The 22,300-nt window shown below is 45.6% G+C and overlaps 2 protein-coding genes across 3 annotated transcripts; one reads left to right on the top strand and one right to left on the bottom strand.

Annotated features, from left to right (window-relative positions):
• Positions 1-568: 568 nt before the first annotated feature.
• Positions 569-18,617, top strand: slc43a1a (solute carrier family 43 member 1a). Its single transcript, XM_058062944.1, has 15 exons — positions 569-767; positions 5,762-5,922; positions 6,052-6,244; positions 6,866-6,921; positions 7,421-7,497; positions 14,813-14,905; positions 14,992-15,125; positions 15,214-15,341; positions 15,609-15,755; positions 15,853-15,888; positions 15,962-16,097; positions 16,170-16,299; positions 16,382-16,455; positions 16,537-16,660; positions 16,774-18,617. Exons 2-15 carry the CDS (start codon positions 5,769-5,771, stop codon positions 16,972-16,974), a joined length of 1,683 nt encoding a protein of 560 aa, XP_057918927.1. The 5' UTR covers positions 569-767; positions 5,762-5,768; the 3' UTR covers positions 16,975-18,617.
• med19a (mediator complex subunit 19a) lies at positions 15,169-22,272 on the bottom strand. 2 transcript variants are annotated; one of them, XM_058062949.1, is made up of 6 exons: positions 21,928-22,272; positions 21,461-21,583; positions 20,760-20,893; positions 20,515-20,611; positions 20,323-20,417; positions 15,169-19,722 (listed from the first exon to the last, which is right to left on the bottom strand). In XM_058062949.1, exons 1-6 carry the CDS (start codon positions 22,145-22,147, stop codon positions 19,657-19,659), a joined length of 735 nt encoding a protein of 244 aa, XP_057918932.1. In that variant the 5' UTR covers positions 22,148-22,272; the 3' UTR covers positions 15,169-19,656. The 2 variants fall into 2 exon arrangements, with proteins under 2 accessions (XP_057918932.1, XP_057918931.1); XM_058062948.1 differs by having other exon boundaries at positions 15,176-19,722; positions 20,323-20,420.
• Positions 22,273-22,300: the final 28 nt, after the last annotated feature.

Consider the following 22,300-nt stretch of genomic DNA (forward strand, 5'->3'; position numbering starts at 1 on the left):
TACCTTTTTCCCCTTGGGAGAGGTTCTGTATAAAGAGGACCAACATGGAACTGGGGAATGAAGTTGACCAGGCAATTTTCTGGCTTTGGGGGTAATATCCGAGCCACAACAGAGGCAGAACTGCGGCTGTGTGAAAGGCTATTCCCTTTTCGCACCGCCTTTAAAAGCACTTTTTGGTTTTGGTTGTGTATGAACAGAAGGTCCACGGAGTTGGGGGGTGAAATTGACGAGGCCATTAAGGAAAAAAGCCACAGCAGAGGCAGAACCGCGGCTGTGTGACGCGAGAGGAATCACGTTACGCCATCTTGAGAGGAATCACATTACGACATTCCGCCATCAACACTCAACTTGAAATATTCTAAACATTAGAAATGATAATAAAAATGTACTTTATAACCATAGCTGTAATAACAGGCCTAGTACTCTCTCCAGTTGAGTAAGAACATATGTGAAGCGGACACAGGAGTTTATTCCACACCACCCAGTGACTGTAGCCGGCTGCAGCTGATTGGCGACTTCTTTCCACGCCTTGACAAGAGGGCGGAGATTAGAAGTCACATTAAGGAACAGAGGGGGCGCTTGACGTGAGACAAAAGAAGCGTGGACTCTTTCTGGAAAGCAAGAAGCAGCAGGAGGAAGAAGTTTTGGAGTTTGAAGTCACTTTTTTTTGGACGCGAGAACCGGAAGAAAGAGTCGTAGAGTGAAACAAAAAGTCGCCAAAAGACTCAAAGTCATCACTTTCCTCCCTGACAAGCTCCACTGCTAAAGTAAGTGTTATTTCCTCCTTAAATGTACCACAATGTGATGGGAAAGGGCATAAAAAGTTTGGCCCTGAACGCAACTGGGCGAACCGGCTCTGTCTTTCTCTCTCTCTCTCTCTCACACGTGGCGATTCAAATTCAACTTTATTTCAAAAATGTTGCCTTTCGGGCCCCATTCTTGGACGAGGAGATGGTTTAACTTGGAAGATGGGAGGAAAAAAAGTCTCAGGTTGCGTGTTATAGGAAGTGCGAGGGGGGGGGGGATTTCTGAGCGCTATACGAACAGCACAACTTTTAAAAACTTTATTTGTATGCCTTACATTCACACACACACACACACGCAAACGAGTTCGATGTCGGACGTAAAAGTAGCAGTTTGACTGGGGGGGAGATAACCGTGTTGCCTTTACTGACTCCATGGAAATTCGGGTACTTTAACTTTTAACTTTAAGGTCAAGTCTTAGTAATAAGACTTAATAATAAATAATGTTCCATAATCGAAACTATCCATTATAAGTAAAATGATTTGTCATTTAAACGACTGACGTTGCTATTGCTAACTATGATGTTTTAATAGCTAACGCTCATATTTAAGCGGGTACACTTGTGCTTTCTTCTTTAGCCAAAGTGCTTGAACCCCCCAGCTGGTGTTGTGAGTGTATTTAGGGAGCCTCCTCTATTAATAGCCGAAGAGTTGGCTCATGTGTTTGCATGCTGAATATTACGAGCATGGGCTGTGCACGTGAACGTGGCAGCAGACTCTGCCGAGGGGTCCGCTACAGACCGTCCCCGCAGGCGGAGTAACCGGACCCCGCCGGCCCGAGGCCCTGCCCGCGGAGAGACAGCTGTTCTCAGCATCGGGGCTCCGTCGCGGCTTTTCAGTACTTCGGAACTCCTGCGGGGTTTGGTTTATTTTCTCGGAAACTAGCGAAAAGAACGCGTTTTCTCTGCAGTTTTGGGTGTCCCGCAGGGTACGGCAAACATGAGTGGTCGAGGTCAGAAACATCCCGGTGGGGAAGCCTGGATGGGAGCACCAACAACAGGACTTGAAAGGGAAAAGTCATCATAATCATAGCGGTTATCACAATAATCCATCTATCCATCCCGGTTAGCATTTCTCATTTTGCCACTCTTTAAACGAAAAACACTTTTATTACTATTTAGCTACTTTATTATTTTACTCTATGAATCATTTATCTTGCTTTTTACATTTGATTTCACTTCCACGTATTCCTTATAACTATTATTGTACCGTATTTCCTGTAAAGGAAGGGAATCGTTGAACGACGTGAAGCCTCAAACGCATCATCACCTCATTACATCATTACACATTTGACCATTAGCATTAGCATTTTTTACAAACAAACGCACGTTAATAAGTTAAAGTGTTGTATTTGCTTCCCTTTGTTCATTTGTACATTAGCAATAAAGATTTGACTGATTGACTTGAGATGGATACTTGTGTTGCTACCTGTGCTGTAAAGGATGATCAAATCATACATTCATGCTAATTGCATCTTAGCTAAGGATTGTCTTTTATTTTTAATGGAGGACATTTTATTTAATTACCATTTCTACCGGATCTCATTTTCTTGACACGCCATCTAAAATCATATTTTAATGATGAGGATTATAAAGCTACTGTAAGATTGCATCATTCAGCTTGCCGTTGGGCTCAGGTAGTTCAGGAAGTAGTTTCCTTATATGGCCGTCTCTCTCTCTCACACACACACACACCCATAAAAACAAACACACACACACACACTTCACAGTGCTGCGACAGTTGGTCTCACATGTGTCCGTCAACCCAAAGCTGCCTCTTGGCGTCCTGAGCTTATTTGTGAGTCTTTGTTGTGGGTTGACCTTCGCGGGTCATAACAACATGAGCGCCCCGTTACAAACGTCACACACACACACACACACACACACACACACACACACACCATTTGGACCTCGTGCCGCCAGTGTGTGAAGAGACAAAAGAGGCGGGAAAGTTTGAAAAGAGCTAACGCCGGCTCCACGTGGACGTATAAATCATGCGTGTGCAAAACGCCAACATGCCAAGTAGAGCATGCGAGTGCGTGTTGCTGAGCATACTAAACATGCTATACTGGTATACTGCTATACTGGTATACTGCTATACTGGTATACTGCTATACTGGAACCATCATCCATGCAACATCTCAGGTGACACCGTGGCTGCTGTGGATTTCTGCACTGCTCCCATCTCATACGTATATATGTTCATACTTATATGATGTCATATCATATGTATATACTTATATGATGCCATATCATATGTATATACATATATGATGCCATATCATATGCATTTACATATATGATGCCGTATCATATGCATATACACCTATATGATCCCATAGCATATGTGTATACACCTATATGATGCCATATCATATGCATATACACCTATATGATGCCATATCATATGCATATACACCTATATGATGCCATATCATATGTATATACACCTATATGATGCCTTATATCATATGCATATACACCTATATGATGCCATATATCATATGCATATACACCTATATGATGCCATATCATAAGCATATACGCCGATATTCCATATCATATGCATATACGCCAATATGATGCCATATCATATGTATATACACCTATATGATGCCATATCATATGTATATACACCTATATGATGCCATATCATATGCATATACACCTATATGATGCCATATCATATGCATATACACCTATATGATGCCATATCATATGCATATACGCCGATATGATTCCATATCATATGTATATACACCTATATGATGCCTTATATCATATGTATATACACCTATATGGTGCCATATCATAAGCATATACACTGATATGATGCCATATCATATGTATATACACCTATATGATGCCATATCATATGTATATACACCGATATGATGCCATATCATATGTATATACACCTATATGATGCCATATCATTAGCATATACACCTATATGATGCCATATCATATGTATACAGATCAATATGATGCCATATCATATGTATATACACCTCTATGATGCCATATCATATGTATATACACCTCTATGATGCCATATCATATGTATACAGATCAATATGATACCATATCATATGCATATACGCCAATATGATGCCATATCATATGCATATACACCTATATGATGGCATATCATATCTATATACAGTATGTTTATACTTTTATGATGCATGTCATATCAGACAGACAGTCATATCATAACAGAACGCCTTTAATTGCTAATGAACTCCAGATCGGCTACTCATGTCTGCCCCATTGGTGGGTAATGACGTGTTAATGGCAGTGCGTGTGTGCAGTGTCAAAAAGTCCCTCTTCAGCCCACCGGACTGCAGATAATCACATTACACGCTTGTTTCATGCTCACATTTGGACACACAAGTGGGGCGCACACACACACACACACACACACACACACACACACACACACACACACACACACACACACACACAGCAGAGCGTCCCATGAGATCACATACGCTTGCACACTTGAAGGCGCTCATTAGAAAAGCTGCTTGAGGCCAAAGAATTCCCTCCCTGTCTTCCCACCCACTCCTTGCTGCTGGAACGCCAAAAGAAATAGCTGCTTATATTTGGAACGCTGCTTCCAGCCGGCTGTGTGCGTGGCAGGAAGTTGGCGACGAGTGCGGGTCATTGACGCCCCGGGTTGCAGCGACCTGTCATATGTGCTGTGGTATTATTTGCTCCGCGCGTCATGTGTCACACGGTGCGTTTATGTGCATAACCTTTCAATTGTGGTTGATCCGCTGCTGTGGCCGGGAGATGCTGGAAGGATGTCTCCTCTTCCCACGGTGGTGCGTTCACATGCAAACGTTGCCTTTACGGACTTCTCTGCAAGCGCAAAAGACACAAAACAGCAGGCGTCAAAGCGGGGCATACGTAACAATCAGTCACCACGGGGGGCCTCGTTAGTCACACAATTAATTCCTAGCCATGTTTTAGGTGGGGAGAGTCAAATATTTAGAAAAGGCTGCCAGCACATTAACATCATCTTTAGGACAAAACACATAAATACACATAAATATAATATATTACAATTAGGTAGGTTGGTTGGTTGGTAGGTTAGTAGGTAGGTAGGTTGGTTGGATGGTAAGAAGATAGGTTGGTTGGTAGGTAGGTAGGTAGGTTGGTTGGTTAGTTGGTAGATACATTGGTTTGTAGGTACGTTGGTAGGTAGGTAGATAGGTTGGTTGGTAGGTTGGTAGGTAGGTTGGTCGGTAGGTAGGTTGGTCGGTAGGTAGGTAGGTAAGGTGGTACTTTGGTTGGTTGGTAGGTAGGTAGGTTGGTAGGTAGGTTGGTTGGTTGGTTAGTTGGTAGATACGTTGGTTTGTAGGTAGGTTGGTAGGTAGGTAGGTTGGTTGGTAGGTAAGTTGGTTGGTCCGTAGGTAGGTAAGGTGGTACTTTGGTAGGTTGGTTGGTTGGTAAGTAGATAGGTAGGTAGGTTGGTTGGTCGGTAGGTAGGTTGGTAGGTTGGTTGGTTGGTTAGTTGGTAGATACGTTGGTTTGTAGGTAGGTTGGTCGGTAGGTAGATAGGTTGGTTGGTAGGTAGGTAGGTTAGTTGGTAGGTAGGTAGATAGGTTGGTTGGTTAGTTGGTAGGTTGGTTGGTTAGTTGGTAGGTTGGTTGGTTTGTAGGTAGCTAGGTTGGTTGGTACGTAGGTTGCTTGGTTAGTTGTTAGATAGGTAGGTTGGTTGGTAAGTTGGTAGGTTAGTTGGTTATGGTTGGTTTATACCACCTGATTGCTAATCAACCACACCTGTGATGCACCTCCCATCGCTCTGCTAAGGGCAGGAAACACACACACACACACACACATTTAGAGTAGTTACCAAGGAACTAATGAGTAGTGTTTATGGTTAGGTTCCTACCCCATAACTACTCATTTTGTGTACCAGTAACATCCTTCCCCTTTTTTTCCCACAGCACAGCGATGGCGCCATCTCTCCTCCAGGCCTACAGGAGGCGCTGGTGGATGGCGGTGACGGCAGTGATAGAGAACCTGCTGTGTTCTGCCGTGCTCTTGGGCTGGGGCTCGCTGCTCATCATGCTGAAGCGAGAGGGCTTCTACTCGCACCTCTGCTCAGGTGGGCCCACTCGCCGTCTCCGTAGACACCAGCTTTGAGACTGCGTAGAAACCGGTTTTGATTGGCGCGGTCAAAGCCAAGGGAATACACGGAGAAACTAATCAACCAACCGCGTCACTCCCTCCACAGCCAACGACTCGGTGCTGGTGTCTTTGGGCAACTCCTCGGACGGCGAGGTGGAGGAGTGGCTGAGCTGCGTGGACCAGGAAGAGATGCTCAACTTGGGCTTCACCATCGGCTCCTTCCTGCTCAGCGCCACCACCCTTCCACTCGGGATCCTGATGGACAAGTTTGGGCCACGCCCCATTCGCCTGACGGGCAGGTAATGCTGATTTGCAATCAGCAAATAACATTTATGAAGATGGCCGATGAGGTGCTTAGAATCTCCCTCGGCCATCTTTGTGTGGCGTTTGCGTGTTCTCCCCCTTCCCAAAAACATGCTAGGGACATTAGCCACTCCAAATTGTCCATAGGAATGATTGTTGTATATGTGCCCTGTGATTGGCTGGCCACCACTCCAGGGTGTACCCCGCCTCTCCCCCAAATAATATTTCTACTATATTCTAGTAAAATTACTGCTCTTTTTTTTGTTAAATGTTATTTTTAAACTGCTGATAAAAAGGCCGGGCCCCACTTTGGACCCCCGTGGGTTAAGTAGTAAACCGGCTTTCTTTTCCCACTATGGGAATCCACGCTACTATGTGGAATAAAGCCAACGCAGGGCGTGATGTTTCATTCTTTCGTAGTGATGGCGTTTGTGGTAAAAGCAGACCGATGACATTCCCAAACCAGGAGGGTGGGACGTGTCTTTTGTGTGTCAGTCAATGAACGTAGGCGGGGCGCTTACGTACGTAGGGTGTATGAGCCAGCCAATCACAGAGCTTGTATATTTTTCTCACGGTACCCTGAGTCATCACTTCATGAAACATTCCTTTGGTTACAGCTTTTGTTTTGGTTTTTCCTGCATCATCATGGCCGTGTCTTCCTACGACCCTCACAGTGAGTACGCACACACGCTAACACGCTAACCTTCACGTCTATCACCGCCGTACTGCGAGGCGATGATTGCCAAGTATCAGAAAAGAACATGGCCGTCACATTGAAGAGCTCGCTAATGCGTCCCTGGCAAGAGTGTAAACAAAGTCGGACACACGGTTGGGATGGCTGTGATGTCATCCCACGCCAGGAATAGCTCGGTCCCCGAGTATGTTCCACCGCCTCGCCATCAGCTGAGGAAATAGCCACCCTCCAATACAAACAACATGTCTTATTATTAGGTACGCCTGCACATTGAAATCACAGCCGATTGCTCTTAACGAGGTCACATGATCAAGGACGCCGCTAAGTGTACCTAATGTTGTGTCCGGTGAAATGCACTACAGTGGTCGGCGTGGTGTGTTTGGTTTTCGTGTGGCGTCGCACTCCGGAATGAAAGACTCGTGGCCATAAACACCAAGACACCACGCCGACTTTAGGCTCCTCCTCTTTTCCTCTGCAGCGCTCTCCGCCCTCATCTTCCTGGCGCTGTCCTTGAACGGCTTCGGGGGCATCTGCCTGACCTTCACCTCGCTCACGGTGAGACGCACAAGACACGCCCTGATGATGTTTGGCTGCCATATTGCTGTGGACATCCGCTACACATATCGTGGAACCTTCAGGGTCCAATTGGGAAATACGGTTTTAAAGTCCATCGTTTGATTCTTCTTTGGCTTTTTACTACAGAAAAATGTGAGCACAATTCATATTTGTGCTTCCACTTAGCAACTCTAATCTTCCAGGTCCTGAAGCAGCAAAACTGCCCCAGACCATCACACTACCGCCACCATATTTTACTGTTGTTGATGTTCTATGTCTGAACTTTCTGTTACTTGTACGCCATACATAGGGCAAACGTAGGGCAAACGTAGGGCATACATAGACTTAGTGCTTACATAGGCTTCGGGCTTACATAGGGCTTACGTAGGACTTACGTAGGACTTACGTAGGACTAACGTAGGACTAACGTAGGACTAACATAGGGCACACATTGGACTTACATAGGGCTTAAATTGGGCATACATAGGGCTTACATAGGGCTTCAACTGGGCATACGTAGGGCATACATAGGGCTTACATAGGGCATACATAGGGCTTACATAGGGCTTACATAGGGCATACATAGGGCATACATAGGGCATACATAGGGCTTAAATAGGGCATACATAGGGCATACATAGGGCTTACATAGGGCACACATAGGGCACACATAGGGCACACATAGGGCACACATAGGGCACACATAGGGCACACATAGGGCACACATAGGGCACACATAGGGCTTAAATAGGGCATACATAGGGCTTACATAGGGCACACATAGGGCACACATAGGGCACACATAGGGCACACATAGGGCACACATAGGGCACACATAGGGCACACATAGGGCACACATAGGGCGCACACAGGGCTTACATAGGGCTTTCCCATTCAGCATGTTTGACCTTGGAGGTTCCATTGTCTGTGTTATTGTGGCGTACTGCTAACGTGCTCTAACGTTCTAAGGCGGGACAACCCACTTTTGAAGGATAAACAATCCGTCAGCTGTCAACAAGCGTGTCAGAGCAGCAATGTTTGATGCCGTTTGCTATAACCGGCGCCACCAGCACCACGTGGCGTCCTCCAAGTGTTGACGGCGTGTGCGCCAAGTCTTCCATTACAAGTATGCTAAAGGTGAAAGGCTGCAGAAACAGAGAAATAAGAATGATGTTTAAGATGCCACACGTGGAGCTGGAGTCAAACTCATGCAGATGGTCCGCGTGAGGCCGCGGTTGTGGCGCGGTGGCGCTAAAATGTCCTTTTTGCACAGCTGCTTGCGTTAAAGCGGGCGCCTGAAAGCGTGCCAAAGCCCAAAGCGTCCGTGTTGCATAAGAGATATTCTGAGAAACGTATGTTCTCGTATAGTTTTGGTAGCGGCGAGGTGTCAGCGTGGCGGCGGCGGCCTCTATTTGCCTCAGCTGAGGAAACAGTGCGTGTTTGTTTGCATTCACAGCAGACATGTGTTTTTGCGTGTGATGTGTCAGCTGCTAAGGACGTTTTATCGAGCGCGCTTTATTGTTGCCGCGCCGTCCGTGTCCTGGCAAGTATTTGGGTTTGTCCTGTTCCCACAACAGCAACGCACGCGTCTTTCCATCGGGTCCTCTCCACCAATCACGGCCCGCGCTCGGCCACACGCCCCCTCCCCGTCGGCGCTCGGCCCACTCACCTCTATTTCACAGTCAAGGCCACCCTTTCCCCTCTCCTGCCCCCTCGGCTCCTTCCCCGTGTCTGCAGCTAATCAATCCGCCGTCCGACCCCGCCGGACACACGGGGACGGGCAAACGTGTGCACGTGTTTCGTGCGCATGTGGGGACCGGACACCACACAGACGCCAAGATAAAGAGAGTCAAAGCCGAGTATGGGCAGACGCCACTGCACCAGCCCGGGGTCGGCAACCTTTACCATCAAGAGAGCCATTTTGTCACAAAACACGACTCACCTCTAAACTAAGGTTTTAATGTAGTTTCTGGCCTCATATGAAGTACATTTTACTATCTTTACACGGCACAGAAAGGAGAAGTACACGTGTTTATGTCTTCCTTCAACGTTAGCGTACCCTACGCCATCCTACGCCAGGAAGTGGACAACGGCGCTAAATACCACACATATTTAGTGTGAGTTGGGTAATACTGGATATTTCACTGACATGAGTTCCCGGGCACCCCATCCTGAGGGCACAACCTTTTTAACTGGCGTATTTGCGTGTCATTGATTAATTATTCACCTCGTCTGCTAAGTCTGTTAAATAAATAATATCTAACTGAGGAAACATAAAGCCACAAAGGTGTGGTTGGACGCTAAAAGCACGGCATCGTCTCTTGAAATAAGAATAAATGATATAAAATAAATACAGCAACTGTACTTTAGGGTTGCCCCCCCCCCCCCCATACTGTAAATATCACAAGGATAGAAATATAAGGTTTATAGAAGTATAAACCAGGGGTGTCCACAGTGTGGCCCGCGGCTGCAACTTATTGACCCTCCACAATTAAACAGGAAAACTGTTTAAAAAATTTAAAAAAAAAACAGTCATTTTATGAGAATAAAGTAGAAATATTAGAATAAAGTCATAATATTAAAAGAATAAAAATAAAGTTAAAATATTATGGGACTGAAGTCACAATGCTATGAAAAAAATGACTAAAAAAATGACAATTATTATTATTATTATTATAATACTATTATTAGAATATCAGCAACAGCAGCAAAAAAATTAATAAAAGACTCAAGCTGAAAGAGAAACTGTAGGAATTCTACGCTTGATCAAACCTACTTAAGATTTGTCAGATGAAAACAAGACTCTAGTTCTTAAAGCCATAAACTAGCCACATCACAACGGCTCATACCCCAGACATGACGCTAAAAAGTTAGCATGGCTACTGTACAAAATGTCCAGTATCAAAGTGGGCCTGGTATGCTTGGTTGCCATCGCTAGGATACGTTTGGACCCCCGTGGTATCAACATACGTTTGTCCCCGTTTGCACTTTGAATGACCGAGTGACCTCCACTGTGTTGTTGTTGTTGTTGGAGGAAGACCATGTCATGTCCTGATTGGAGGCATCCCACGCGCTCATGTTTCCCTAAACAAAGCTGACCTTTCAGTTCCCGTAAGGAGAACATTCCTCTTTAATGCAATAACCCGGCATCCATGATCAGATGGGGAGGATGAACTGGGAAGAAATTGCTGTTCACCGTTAAAGGTCAAGGGAATTAGGGCTAGCTTCCCGGTGGCTTGATGTGGGGACTCCAGACGGCCATTAGCTAGCAAGCTATCCAGTTAGCATTGAATTTATACATTCATTTATTTTCTACCGCTTATCCTCATGAGGTTCACGGGGGTGCTGGAGCCTATCCCAGCTGGAGAGGCGGGGTACACCCTGGACTGGTGGCCAGCCAATCACAGGGCACAATTAACCTAGCATGTGACGACCTGAGGCCCATGACCATAGGGGAGAGGGTAGGAATGTAGATTGACCGGTAAACCAAGTCCGGTACAGCGACCGCATTACTGCAGACGCTGTCCCAACCTGCCCGTCGGGCTCATGCTCCAGTCTTCCCCAACGCTCCAGTCTTCGCCAACGCTCCAGTCTCCCCCAACGCTCCAGTCTCCCCCAACGCTCCAGTCTCCCCCAACGCTCCAGTCTTCCCCAACGCTCCAGTCTCCGCCAACGCTCCAGTCTCCGCCAACGCTCCAGTCTCCGCCAACGCTCCAGTCTCCGCCAACGCTCCAGTCTCCCCCAACGCTCCAGTCTTCCCCAACGCTCCAGTCTTCCCCCAACGCTCCAGTCTTCCCCAACGCTCCAGTCTTCCCCAGCGCTCCAGTCTTCCCTCAACGCTCCAGTCTTCCCTCAACGCTCCAGTCTTCCCCAACGCTCCAGTCTTCCCCAACGCTCCAGTCTTCCCCAACGCTCCAGTCTTCCCCAACGCTCCAGTCTTCCCCAGCGCTCCAGTCTTCCCTCAACGCTCCAGTCTTCCCCAACGCTCCAGTCTTCCCCAACGCTCCAGTCTTCCCCAACGCTCCAGTCTTCCCCAACGCTCCAGTCTTCCCCAACGCTCCAGTCTTCCCTCACTGGTCAACAACACTTGGACTCTTCCACTTGGGGCTGGACCTCACTCCCAACCTGAGGGTGCAACCACACTTTTCCAGCTGAGAACTACGGGCTCAGATTTGGATGTTCTGACCACTGAAGGTCACAGCTTGATGAGGTCATCAGGACCACATCGTCCACAAATAGCAGTGATGGGACCCTAAGGCTCCCCCCACACTGGACACCCTCAACATCCGGGTTGCACCTAGAAACGATGTCCATAATATTGAGTGACAGAGGGAACAGGCTTGACTGACAGCTGGCAATGCGTCCAATCATGGCCTGCTAACGATACCAATGTTTTAGTCCAGGACTATATCTAGACCCTGTTTTCTAGTCCAAGCTATCCGAGATGGCTTTAGGCGGGTTTAGGGTTACTTCTCTAATCCTTACTCATTTACACTCCGTATCTACTAGTAATACGTCAGCCATTTTTCTATCGAATTCCACTTCCCCTTGAGAATCCACTGTTGCATAATTAAGCCCCAATTTGGCCGGCAGTGCAAGCGATTAGCGCCGATTAAAGTCACTGCCAAGGTGGGACCAGAGGTAGGTGAGCGAGCCCAGCGGGAGGAACGCTTGACATCATTGGAGGTGACGAGCCGGCAGACTTTCCTCCACCGGCTGACCCTTGTGAGCCTCCGTACGTCACTTCATTCCATCGATGGAGGACGGGAACGGAGCCGAGCTAGTCCTGCTAGTACTGTGAGCCGTTGACTGGAATAAGTTGGCTTGGACATACGTGAACTTAAGTCGGAGATGCAAACTCTCGCCTACCTTCTAGCCCCCCCCTCTCGCCTCTCGCGCCTCTTCACATCCTGAGGAAAGCGTTTTCTTTCCTGTTTACCCAGCGCCATGATCATCATCATCATCGCTGTACTGTGTCAGCACTAGCTAGCGCTGACCCGCAAGGTCTTCCTCGGACAGGAGCTAAGAGGTGAAAAACATCAAGTTCACGTGCCTTTAGACGGGTGTGCTAACCTGGAGGGGTGCCTCCAGGTAATTTAGGTAATTTAGCTACATTAGCCACCACCAACACAATAAATAGCCAAGTTAGCATAGCTTTCGTTTCATTTCAATAGAACACTAATATAACATAATAATATAAATAATATTTTTTTATTATTATTATAATTTATTATTTTTTAATTACATAAATAATGTAATAATATAAATAAATTATAAATAATTTATTAAATTTATTAAATTATAAATAAATATTATAAATAAAATAATAATAATTAATAAAATAATATAACACAATAATAACACTCAGCAATACGCAGTGCGCTTGAACATCTCATCAGGGCACGGTGCAGTGCTTGAAAGCATACAGAGTTGTTCATGTATTCATACCATACAATACATCATAAAGACAATGAAACGATTCCCTGTACGCAATCTGTCTATAGTGTCCCAACTCCAATAGAACCACTATGGATGCTTTGTTTGGGGACTCGGCTAGTTAGGTGCACGCTATACCTTTAGCTATACCGTAATGGAGACAGCGTACGAAATTTTTGTCGTAAAAAAATCCACTTGGTTGGTTAGCATCGCTAATTTGTTCTAGAAGGTCCGACTGGAACTCTTACAAGTCGAGCATCGGGAGATTAATTTGCCTCATGTGACACTTTGAACTCCACAATGTGAACTTTTTTAGCGCATCGCTGTGTTCTACCACCTTATTACATCCATGAGGAGAACGTGGGCGCCACTTCACGTCCGGTCACGGATGTAGACGACAGAGAATATGGAGGCTGTGAGGCAGCATAACCCGTACATGTGATCTTATAATCGTGATTGACCCACTTAAAAAAAAAAGTAATTAAAAGTACGCGGCGTGCAGGGCGCCACAATGGCCGCTTTGTTGCGCGGACTAAGCTGCTTATTACTGTAAACAGGTCAAACTGATGTGTGAGGTCTGGTGCCAGCCTTCCTTTGCATGTTTTAATCCAGCGAGCGGTACTGACAAGTGGGGAGGTCTGGTTTTGTCGGCTGTACGGGGTCACCGTCCAGTCAGGGTACGACTTTGATGATTTTTGTGCTCATGACGCTCGGGATAATAGTACTCGAATGTCTGGGCTGCGCTCGCAAGGTTACTGAGGGCGCAGTTGCATCACAGAACAGTTTTTTTCTTTTTCTGATATGACAGAATCACGCATGGAAAAAGCCTGCCCTCTTCTGGTCAGAGTAGCAACTTGCACATGATGAGGACTTAGAGCAGGGGTCTCAAACTCAATTTACTTGAGGGCCACTGGAGCTCGGGTCTGGGTGAGACTGGGCCGCATCAGGTTTTCCAAAAAAAAAAAAAAACGCATTTATTAAAAACAAAATTTTTTTAAAAACTTCACTTTGGTTCCAATTTTCTAAAAGAAAAGCTCTGCTAAAACATTTCCACTGTCTTTTTTATTTTTCTACACAAAATAAGATGAAAAATAAATAAACAAATCAAAAATAAAGAAAATCAATCAATCAGTAATAAATAAATATAATAATAATAATAAAAACTTAAGAAACCACATATAGTTGTTGGGTAGACAAATTATTTTTTTCAGATTAAAATTTACAAAGCATTATTAGAGCCCTGTAGACATGACAAAACACGACTATAGTCACATTTATACTCTTTTTTTTTATTTACAACATATTGCGCAACTGCAGGGTCTCGAGCCACAATGCTAACTCGCAAACTAGAGAGCTAGCGACCTAAACGGTAGCCTTCAAGTTATTCCCTTTGAACTTAAATAGCCAAAAACTTACCACTTCCACACGGATCGGGAGGATAACTATTAACAGTTATTTAACCTTTAACATGAACATGAATCAAACATAATAATTTTTTCCGGGTACATGATACCATACAGCATCCATATCAAACTAACATTAAACTTTCATATCAAGGCGGGGGCCTCAAACTAGTGTCCTGCGGGCCACATTTGGCCCACGGGCCGCATGTTTGAGACCCCTGACTTGGCGGAAAAATGCAGTGTTGAACCGCCGTAAAATGGACTACTAGCATATCTCAATGGAAAACTTAGGACTTTTTGTACCTGCCCGCCTCCTTAAAAATTCCCACAATATGTCTTATTAAGTAATATTGTAATATATTGTAATATTTGGAAAGGCTACTGGGAGTACAAACGTATATCTTCTTTCATAAAGTTCAAACAATATGAGCTATTAAAGATGCACACTTACATGTTTTGTCCTTTTGTGCTTCCAGCTGCCCAACATGTTCGGTGCCCTGAGCTCCACCGTCATGTCCTTGATGATTGGCTCCTACGCCTCGTCTGCCGTCACCTTCCCTGGGGTCAAGGTCACCTATCCAAGATCAAACACAGCAACAGTAACGGTGTCCATTTGTGATCGTTAACAATGTTTTGTGCGTCTTGCCTCCTTCAGCTGATCTACGATGCAGGCGTATCCTTCCAGGTGATCATGTGGGTCTGGGCGGGCCTGGCCGCTTTCGTCTTCTTCAACTGCTTCCTAAATTGGCCCACAGAAGGTTTCCCCACGCCCGAAGAGGTGGACTACAGGTCAGCGTGGCGTCCATACGGGACCATGCGCTTATACGGGACGGCACGGGAGCTTCGTGGTCTCATGCGTGTTTCCCGTGGCTTACAGTAAGATCCTCACGCTGCAAGAGCTGCCGTCGTCGGACCAGAAGAGCGCTGGAGAGAGGCTGAGGGAACAAAATGGAGACCTCCAACACTCCACAGAGAAACTTCCCAATGGAGGCGATGTTGCGAGCAGTAGGTCACTAATTAGAGACTCGTAGACAATCTAGAGATACGGTATACGGGTCACATGACCGACTGGATCTCCTGTGCTGGAAGGAACACATACAAGATGGGTTGTATAGGATCGGGAAAAGAACACAGGCCAATCAAAAACAGCCATGAGCCACAAATGACCCCCAGGCCACACGTTGAAGGAACATCTTGTGATGTTGTCTTCGAGTTATAAAACATGTATGACCATCAGGATTCGAACAACTCTCTTGTGTGGTCCTCCATCAGACGCCGTCCCGTTCCGGCGCTCCGTCTTCTCGCCCATCTTCCTGTGGAGTCTGGTGACCATGGGGATGTCCCAGCTGAGGATCATCTTCTTCATGGGCGCCATGAACAAGATGCTGGAGTTCATGGTGACGCACGGCCAAGAGCACCGTCAGTGTCAAGTCTCCCGTCCCGTCTCAAGTCTCCATATGGAGGGCTATACTGTCTCTTTAATGATTGACGTTCTTTTTGTTCCTCCACATTTCAGCTTCTGACCAGTTGGTCGCTGAGAGCGCAGAGAAAGGTGAGCAGCGACGGCGTCCTGCGTCTGAACTTCGTCTTCGTTCCCTCGGTGACGTGATCGTGCTTTCTTTCAGTGAGCTTCTACTCGTCCATATTCGGCACGCTGCAGCTGCTGTGCTTGGTCACGTGTCCTTTGATCGGTTACATCATGGACTGGAAGATGAAGGAGTGCGAGGAGGAGAAGCCCTTCTCGGCAGGAACGGAAAAAAGGTAGGGGATCCTTACCTAGCATGTCTGGAGCTAAAGTCGGATTTCATAATGAATTAATCCCCACACCATCAGCCAATCAAGCGGACCCAAGCGAGACCGTAAGATCCAGAAAGTGACCAACGCCATGAGGGCCTTCATCCTCACCAACCTGCTCCTCATCGCTTTCGGATGCTGCTCCCTCATCGACTGCCTTCCGCTTCAGGTGGAGAACGCGTCTAACTGACACGCTTCATGTCTGCGAGGAGCTAAGCCGTGAATGTTTGGCTTTTTTTTTTTCCTTCTAGATCCTGACCTTCATTCTCCACACCATGGTCCGAGGCTTCATCCACTCCTGCTGCGGAGGTCTCTATGCTGCTGTGTGAGTTTTCTCTCCCGGATCCTGGAACACATGTCTCGTGATAAATATCATGGTAAGCATCCGATCCCCCTCCCGACTCAGATACCCGTCCAACCACTTTGGAACGCTTACCGGCCTCCAGTCCATGATCAGCGCCGTGGTGGCTCTTCTCCAGCAGCCCCTCTTCATCGCCATGGTCGGCCCGCTTCAAGGAAACCCTCACTGGGTGAGGACCCGATGATTGATGAGCTATCATGGCGGTTTTAGCCGCGGGAACCACTTGCGTGATGTCATACGCCAATACTCCTTTTTAACTTCCTGTTTCTATTTCATCATCAGATCAACGTGGGCCTGCTGGTGCTCTCCCTGGCCGGCTTCCTGTTGCCTGGTTACCTCTTCTACCACCGCAGGTCCTTGGTGAGGGAGAAGAAGGCCCGAGACAAGAGGGCCGCCGGCCAGGAGATGCAAGCGCTCAACCACACGGACGCCAACGGCTACGACAAGCACCACAGCAACGGCCAGGCAGCGGTCCAGGCTTAGGAAGCAAGGATTTGGGGAATTTCAGGATTTTTTTTTTGTATGTGCCTTCATAACGAGCAGAATTAGATTTATTTGGACAATAGATGTCATTATAAACACTATTATACGTGAAAATAGGAACGCCCCCTCCCCGAAAGCCGCCCGTGTGCCGTGTGGATGCCGTGGTGTGATGTGGGGACTAACAGTGTTTATTTATTTTGTGGGGGACGTCACAGAGCCAAACCAGTGCGATCCAAAGCCATACATACTGTAGGTTCGACCCGACAAGACGATGCAAAGACACGCCGGCGTCCCCGAGGTGGCCCGCCGTTACTCTGCGGACATCACGGTACTTGAAACCCTTCAAAGACAAATCATGGCTAACACCAAAGAGCAGCTTGGATCGTCGTATTGTTTGAGCGCGCAGAATGAAGTCTATATAGCGTGTGATTAATCGTGAATAATTAATCATGCTCTTTCTACAGAGGTCCGCTTCGTAAACGTCGGGATGCTACGAAGCATCTTTTTTTTTTTTTTAGAGACATTTCAAGCACGTTGAATCTGCACATAGGCTGGTTGTAGAGACGCCATATCTACCTCCTCCATTTCCTCCTTTGTACCGTCTCTCTGCAGCCCACGACGCCGTCTGTCCGTCCTTTTTTTTTTTTTTTTCACAAATGAAAAATTCCCAGTCCGCAAACACCATCATTGCATCATCGTGTGGCTCACAGCGGAGCCGAATGAACCCTTGGCATTAATATTTTGTATATGAATATGACTGATATTCATGTGTACGTGTTATTGAAACACTTTGTACTGCTTTTATGCACAGAAATGAGCTAGTGTGTGTATAAAATATGTATTGAAAGTGTATTTTTTTATACTTTAGCTGCAGTAGCATTAAAGAAAAAAAAAAAAAGGGAAGCATTGGTTGGAGTGGCGGCCGATGTTTTGTAGTATGCGAAGATGATTGCCTGCTTTAAAAGCCTTTTGTTGTCGTGTTGATTCTCGAGTAACAATCCTGCCAAAACTGTTGTGTAAATAGTAGCGAGGCGAGCGTTTATATGCTGATATAGTCCGCTGGCTTTACCATATATGGTGTGTGTGTGTGTACAGTATGTTGCAGTGTGTGAACAAGGTGATGCCGGCTGTGTTTTATGATAGTTTATATGATTAAAATAAGCCGAGAAGCCACGTGAGCTGTATTAGGACGCAGCTTGGAATTATGCAATCAGTTTGTAAAGAGTGATTTGTGTTTTATTTTTTTTCTCGACTATGCATTTCCGTGTTTGTATGTGTTGAATACATGCCATCTTTGATCATTTCCTACATTTTATTCTGAACCGTGTCTAAACTCGGTGCCTTTGCCCGACCGACTCGAAGGTGTCGGCGGTGTTGATTTAGCATTCCTGCAGTTTATCAAAAAAACGCGGATCGCTAAATCCGATCTATTTCATTACAACCCATGCCACTGTTTGTTCCGAGGTAGGAAAGTTTTGCTCCTGACATTTAATCAGCACCTCTGACGACGTCCTTTGCCGTGTATTTTATCATTCATTATGTAATCCCATTGGTATTACTACTACTCTATGCTTGTCTATTAGCAGCAATCATGTAATCAAGCATTTGGTGCATTTCATCAACCAATAAAATGTATGAAAGAAGCCTTTGTGGAAAAGTTTTTATTTACAATATCTCCAAAACACAAAAGTAAAGTGTTCTTCCCGGCTAACACGCGTTACAGCAACGCTTCTTAATTATTCTCCGTGTTGTGTTGTACCCCCCACCCGGAACTGAAACCAGGAAAATGCGACAAAATGTATTGCATACGAGCGTATTCGAGAGTGAAATTGCATGTTGAGTACTATAGATGAGTACATGTTGGTAGGTCTGCATTACAATGACTCCCCCCACCCCCTATTTGAGAAAGACTGTATTACGACTGTATTATGACCACCCAGAAGGATTCATACAGGGGGTGTACCAACATTTCCCAGCAAGGGAAACAAGGTGAAATTATCACTTGATTCTAATATTTTGTAAAATGACTGCTCTTTTTTCTTCATTTTGCTTTTTTTTAAAATGAGTTTTCTTGTTTAATTGTAGGGCCGATCAAAAAAGGGCCAGGGGCCGCAGTTTGGACACCCTTGGTTGAATTTGGAGTAAAGTTTTTTATGTTTATGTTGTCATCTGCCTCTCAATATGTGCATACCTGATGTTTGTTTGGACCATAATTATGGATTTCTCCTCAGTGGGTCGGACACAATAAAGTCTAACGACCCGATGTCACTGAAGGCATCTTTGCTATTGGTTGAAGACTCATTCAACCAATACAAATGGACTTTGACGGTGAATGGCTTGGTGTGTTCTAAATCTAAGCTAGCGAACGCGCCGAAAGGAGAAAAAGTAAAGACTGTAATGGAAGTTTATTTCATTTTGGTAATAAGTTGAAATGTTCTTATAACATTGACATCCAAAGTATCCACTGCAACGTTCGTCCCTCTGCCTTTGAACGCATCACGCAGCAGTATAGTAGTACATCAGTACCAGTTCAAGGTTTAGACACCCCTTCCCTTTCAATGAGCCCAACTGCCTGGTACTGTACTTGGAATAATAACAGTTCTCTGTACACACACTCGCTTACAAAACCAAAACAAAAAAAAAAAAAAGAAGTCGCTCGTGCAAAACACGCGGTGCTGGGGCCTATCTGAGGCTGTTGCTGTTGGGCTGTGAGCCGGCGAGGCCAGTGTGATCGGGGCTGTGGCGGTTCTGGAAGGGGGGAACCAACAGCATCATTAGGACTTTGGAGATGCAGGTTTGTGGTGGCCAGATGTGGAATTTGAAGAAGCGAGCTCAAGGTTTAAGGATTAAGAATTAGTGTTTGCGTTACGACTAAATGCAAAAACGCATGTCGTTTTCCTCCTATTAATGCGTGGTGTCTTACGACGAGGCAGCCGTATATTCTCAGCATTGGGTGCTCTTCATTTTGTGTGTGAGTGTATTCAGTCTTTGTACCATCATACTTGAAATGACAGGATAAAAGAAGGATATGGTCATGTCTACATGTGTCGGTCTATTAGATAAAAAGTATTCCAATGGAATACCAAAGGAACTGGTGCACAAACACACCGTAAATGTAACAATACTTGCAATACGAAGCGCAATGTTGGCTCAAACTACAATAACTTGCCGGTGCAGCAAGTCAATGTTATATTTTTCATATTATTTTTAAATGGCCAAAATTAAAATTAATTAAAAATACAGGCTAAAAATTATTTCCAAAAGGTTTGTATGAAATATGTTTGAATAAATCATAATTTTTCATGTTTAGTAAATGTCTGCAGGATGTATGGCGTCCATGTTTCCTACCTTCTTCTTTTTCTTGTCTTTTTTCTTCTTCTTGCGGTCGGGATCGTCATCCCTCTTTTTCTTCTTCTTCTTGGGGTCAGTGTCTGATGGCGTCTCTGCTGTATCATCACATAGGAAACACATTAACCGATCTAAAGAGACGGTGTGCTCGTTCATGTGTGTGGGGGGGCTTTAGGGGGGGTCACGTCCTACCTTGTGGTAATGGGTCCTGCGGGCGATGGTGCTTGTGCTTGTGTTTGCTCTTCTTCTTTGGAGGCTGTATGTGCATGAGTCTGTACTGTTCTGGTAGCTGGGAAACATAAATGTGGTTTGTATTATTTACTCATAGAAGAACAGATTTCCTGACTAGAACTAAAAAAAAAAGGATAATGTAAAAGATCATATAGACGTTCTTCCACTTCAACCTCATCCAAACGTCGTAACGATTTGATCATTACCGGCCCGGTGTGTAGTCTGAAGCCTGTTAGCAGAGCGCCTGTTAGCGGACTGAAGGAGTTTCCGGATACTGGCGGCTTATCAATCAGCGACCGTAGCGAGCTTCCATCTTGATTGCCGGGACAATCAATCATACCTGCGGCAAATAAAAAAAGGACATGTCAGCACACAACTTTATGCGAGTCATAATGCAGATCTAACATTGTGGATGAGGCTGGCTAGCGGTTATGGATGGAAAGAACGGTATAGAAATGATATTAGTAGATGCAAATATATTGCCATACTTTTTATATTCATGTTGGTCCCTTTTTATAGAGTTGTGGACTCCTAAAGAGCAGCTACACATGATAACCCGCACAAACGGTTTCTAGATCTTCCAGAATGTGCACCTATTCCAGCTGGATTTCCAAAATGGTCTGTTTCAATTTATTCTGTATATGGCCCGCCTCCGGGCACGCCCACTCCGCTGTGATTGGTCACGCTCAGCTTGTGGAGCTAACAGCTTGTACCACAGGCCCATATCAGGAAGTCCAGAGCACTGTGACATCACAGTGAGCCACCTTCATCCCAAAATTCTTTCAGGTCTCACTTCCAAATGTACAAACCTCATTATCTGACACTTTGTCATGGTTTAACACGAGAATACAACATTCTAACTGTTAACATGCTAACATGTTCAACTTCTATGCTCATGAAGGCCCACCTGGTAACTCTGGTAGAAAGTTGCTGAGCTTCTCCTTCACCTTCTTCCCACAGAACTTGTTGTAGGCATGCTCCAGGTTGTAGTGTGTGATGAGGTTGGTGTTGCCCGTTAATTCGTTTCCCACTAAACACAGAGTGGACATTGTTAAGACGTCAAACACATGAACAGTGCGGTGCTAGCTCGCTAGCAGTTGGGGAATAGCACAGATGTTCCTCGCCTTAAGCTAACCCCGCATTTAAAATATCCTATTTTAGGAAAATAGGTCAGAAGGATGTTTTACAAAAACCCACGCCTCACCACCATTGCGTCGGTCAAACAAATTGCAATCATTATTAGCTTTACCACAAATGCTCATATGGTTGTCTGGCGTTAGCTGTTAGCATTGTTTACAAACTCTACCCCGGCTATTTCTCGAGTATGTTCATAGCACGTCAGAATGAGACAAGTACAGAAGAACGGTACAGTACCAGGTAGTTCTCGTAGTAAGTAAAAAGGTTCATTCATGGCTCCGGACTTCCGCAGGGGAGGCCCCTCATCCCCGAGCTGCGGTGGCATCTGCCCCGCCACAGAGACTTGACTCTGCGGGAGAGGCGGCGGAGGTTTCCCTGGTCCGAATCCCATGGACGACGAACCGGGTGGTCCCTGAGTTTCATTTTGCCCAAATAAAGTTGAGAATATTTCCGTCATATTTGTCACTTTAGTTATGTTTCTATACAAATAAATGCCGGGTTCTACAGGTATACAGAAGCCTATGTTTTCATTGAAATCCAGTTAGTCTTTGTGACGTTTTTACGTAATGTCGCGAGGAGACAGACACGCTACCGTAATACCTGGTCCATG

The sequence above is a fragment of the Doryrhamphus excisus genome, chromosome 23 (genome assembly GCF_030265055.1).
Source record: "Doryrhamphus excisus isolate RoL2022-K1 chromosome 23, RoL_Dexc_1.0, whole genome shotgun sequence".
NCBI classification, from domain to species: domain Eukaryota; kingdom Metazoa; phylum Chordata; class Actinopteri; order Syngnathiformes; family Syngnathidae; genus Doryrhamphus; species Doryrhamphus excisus.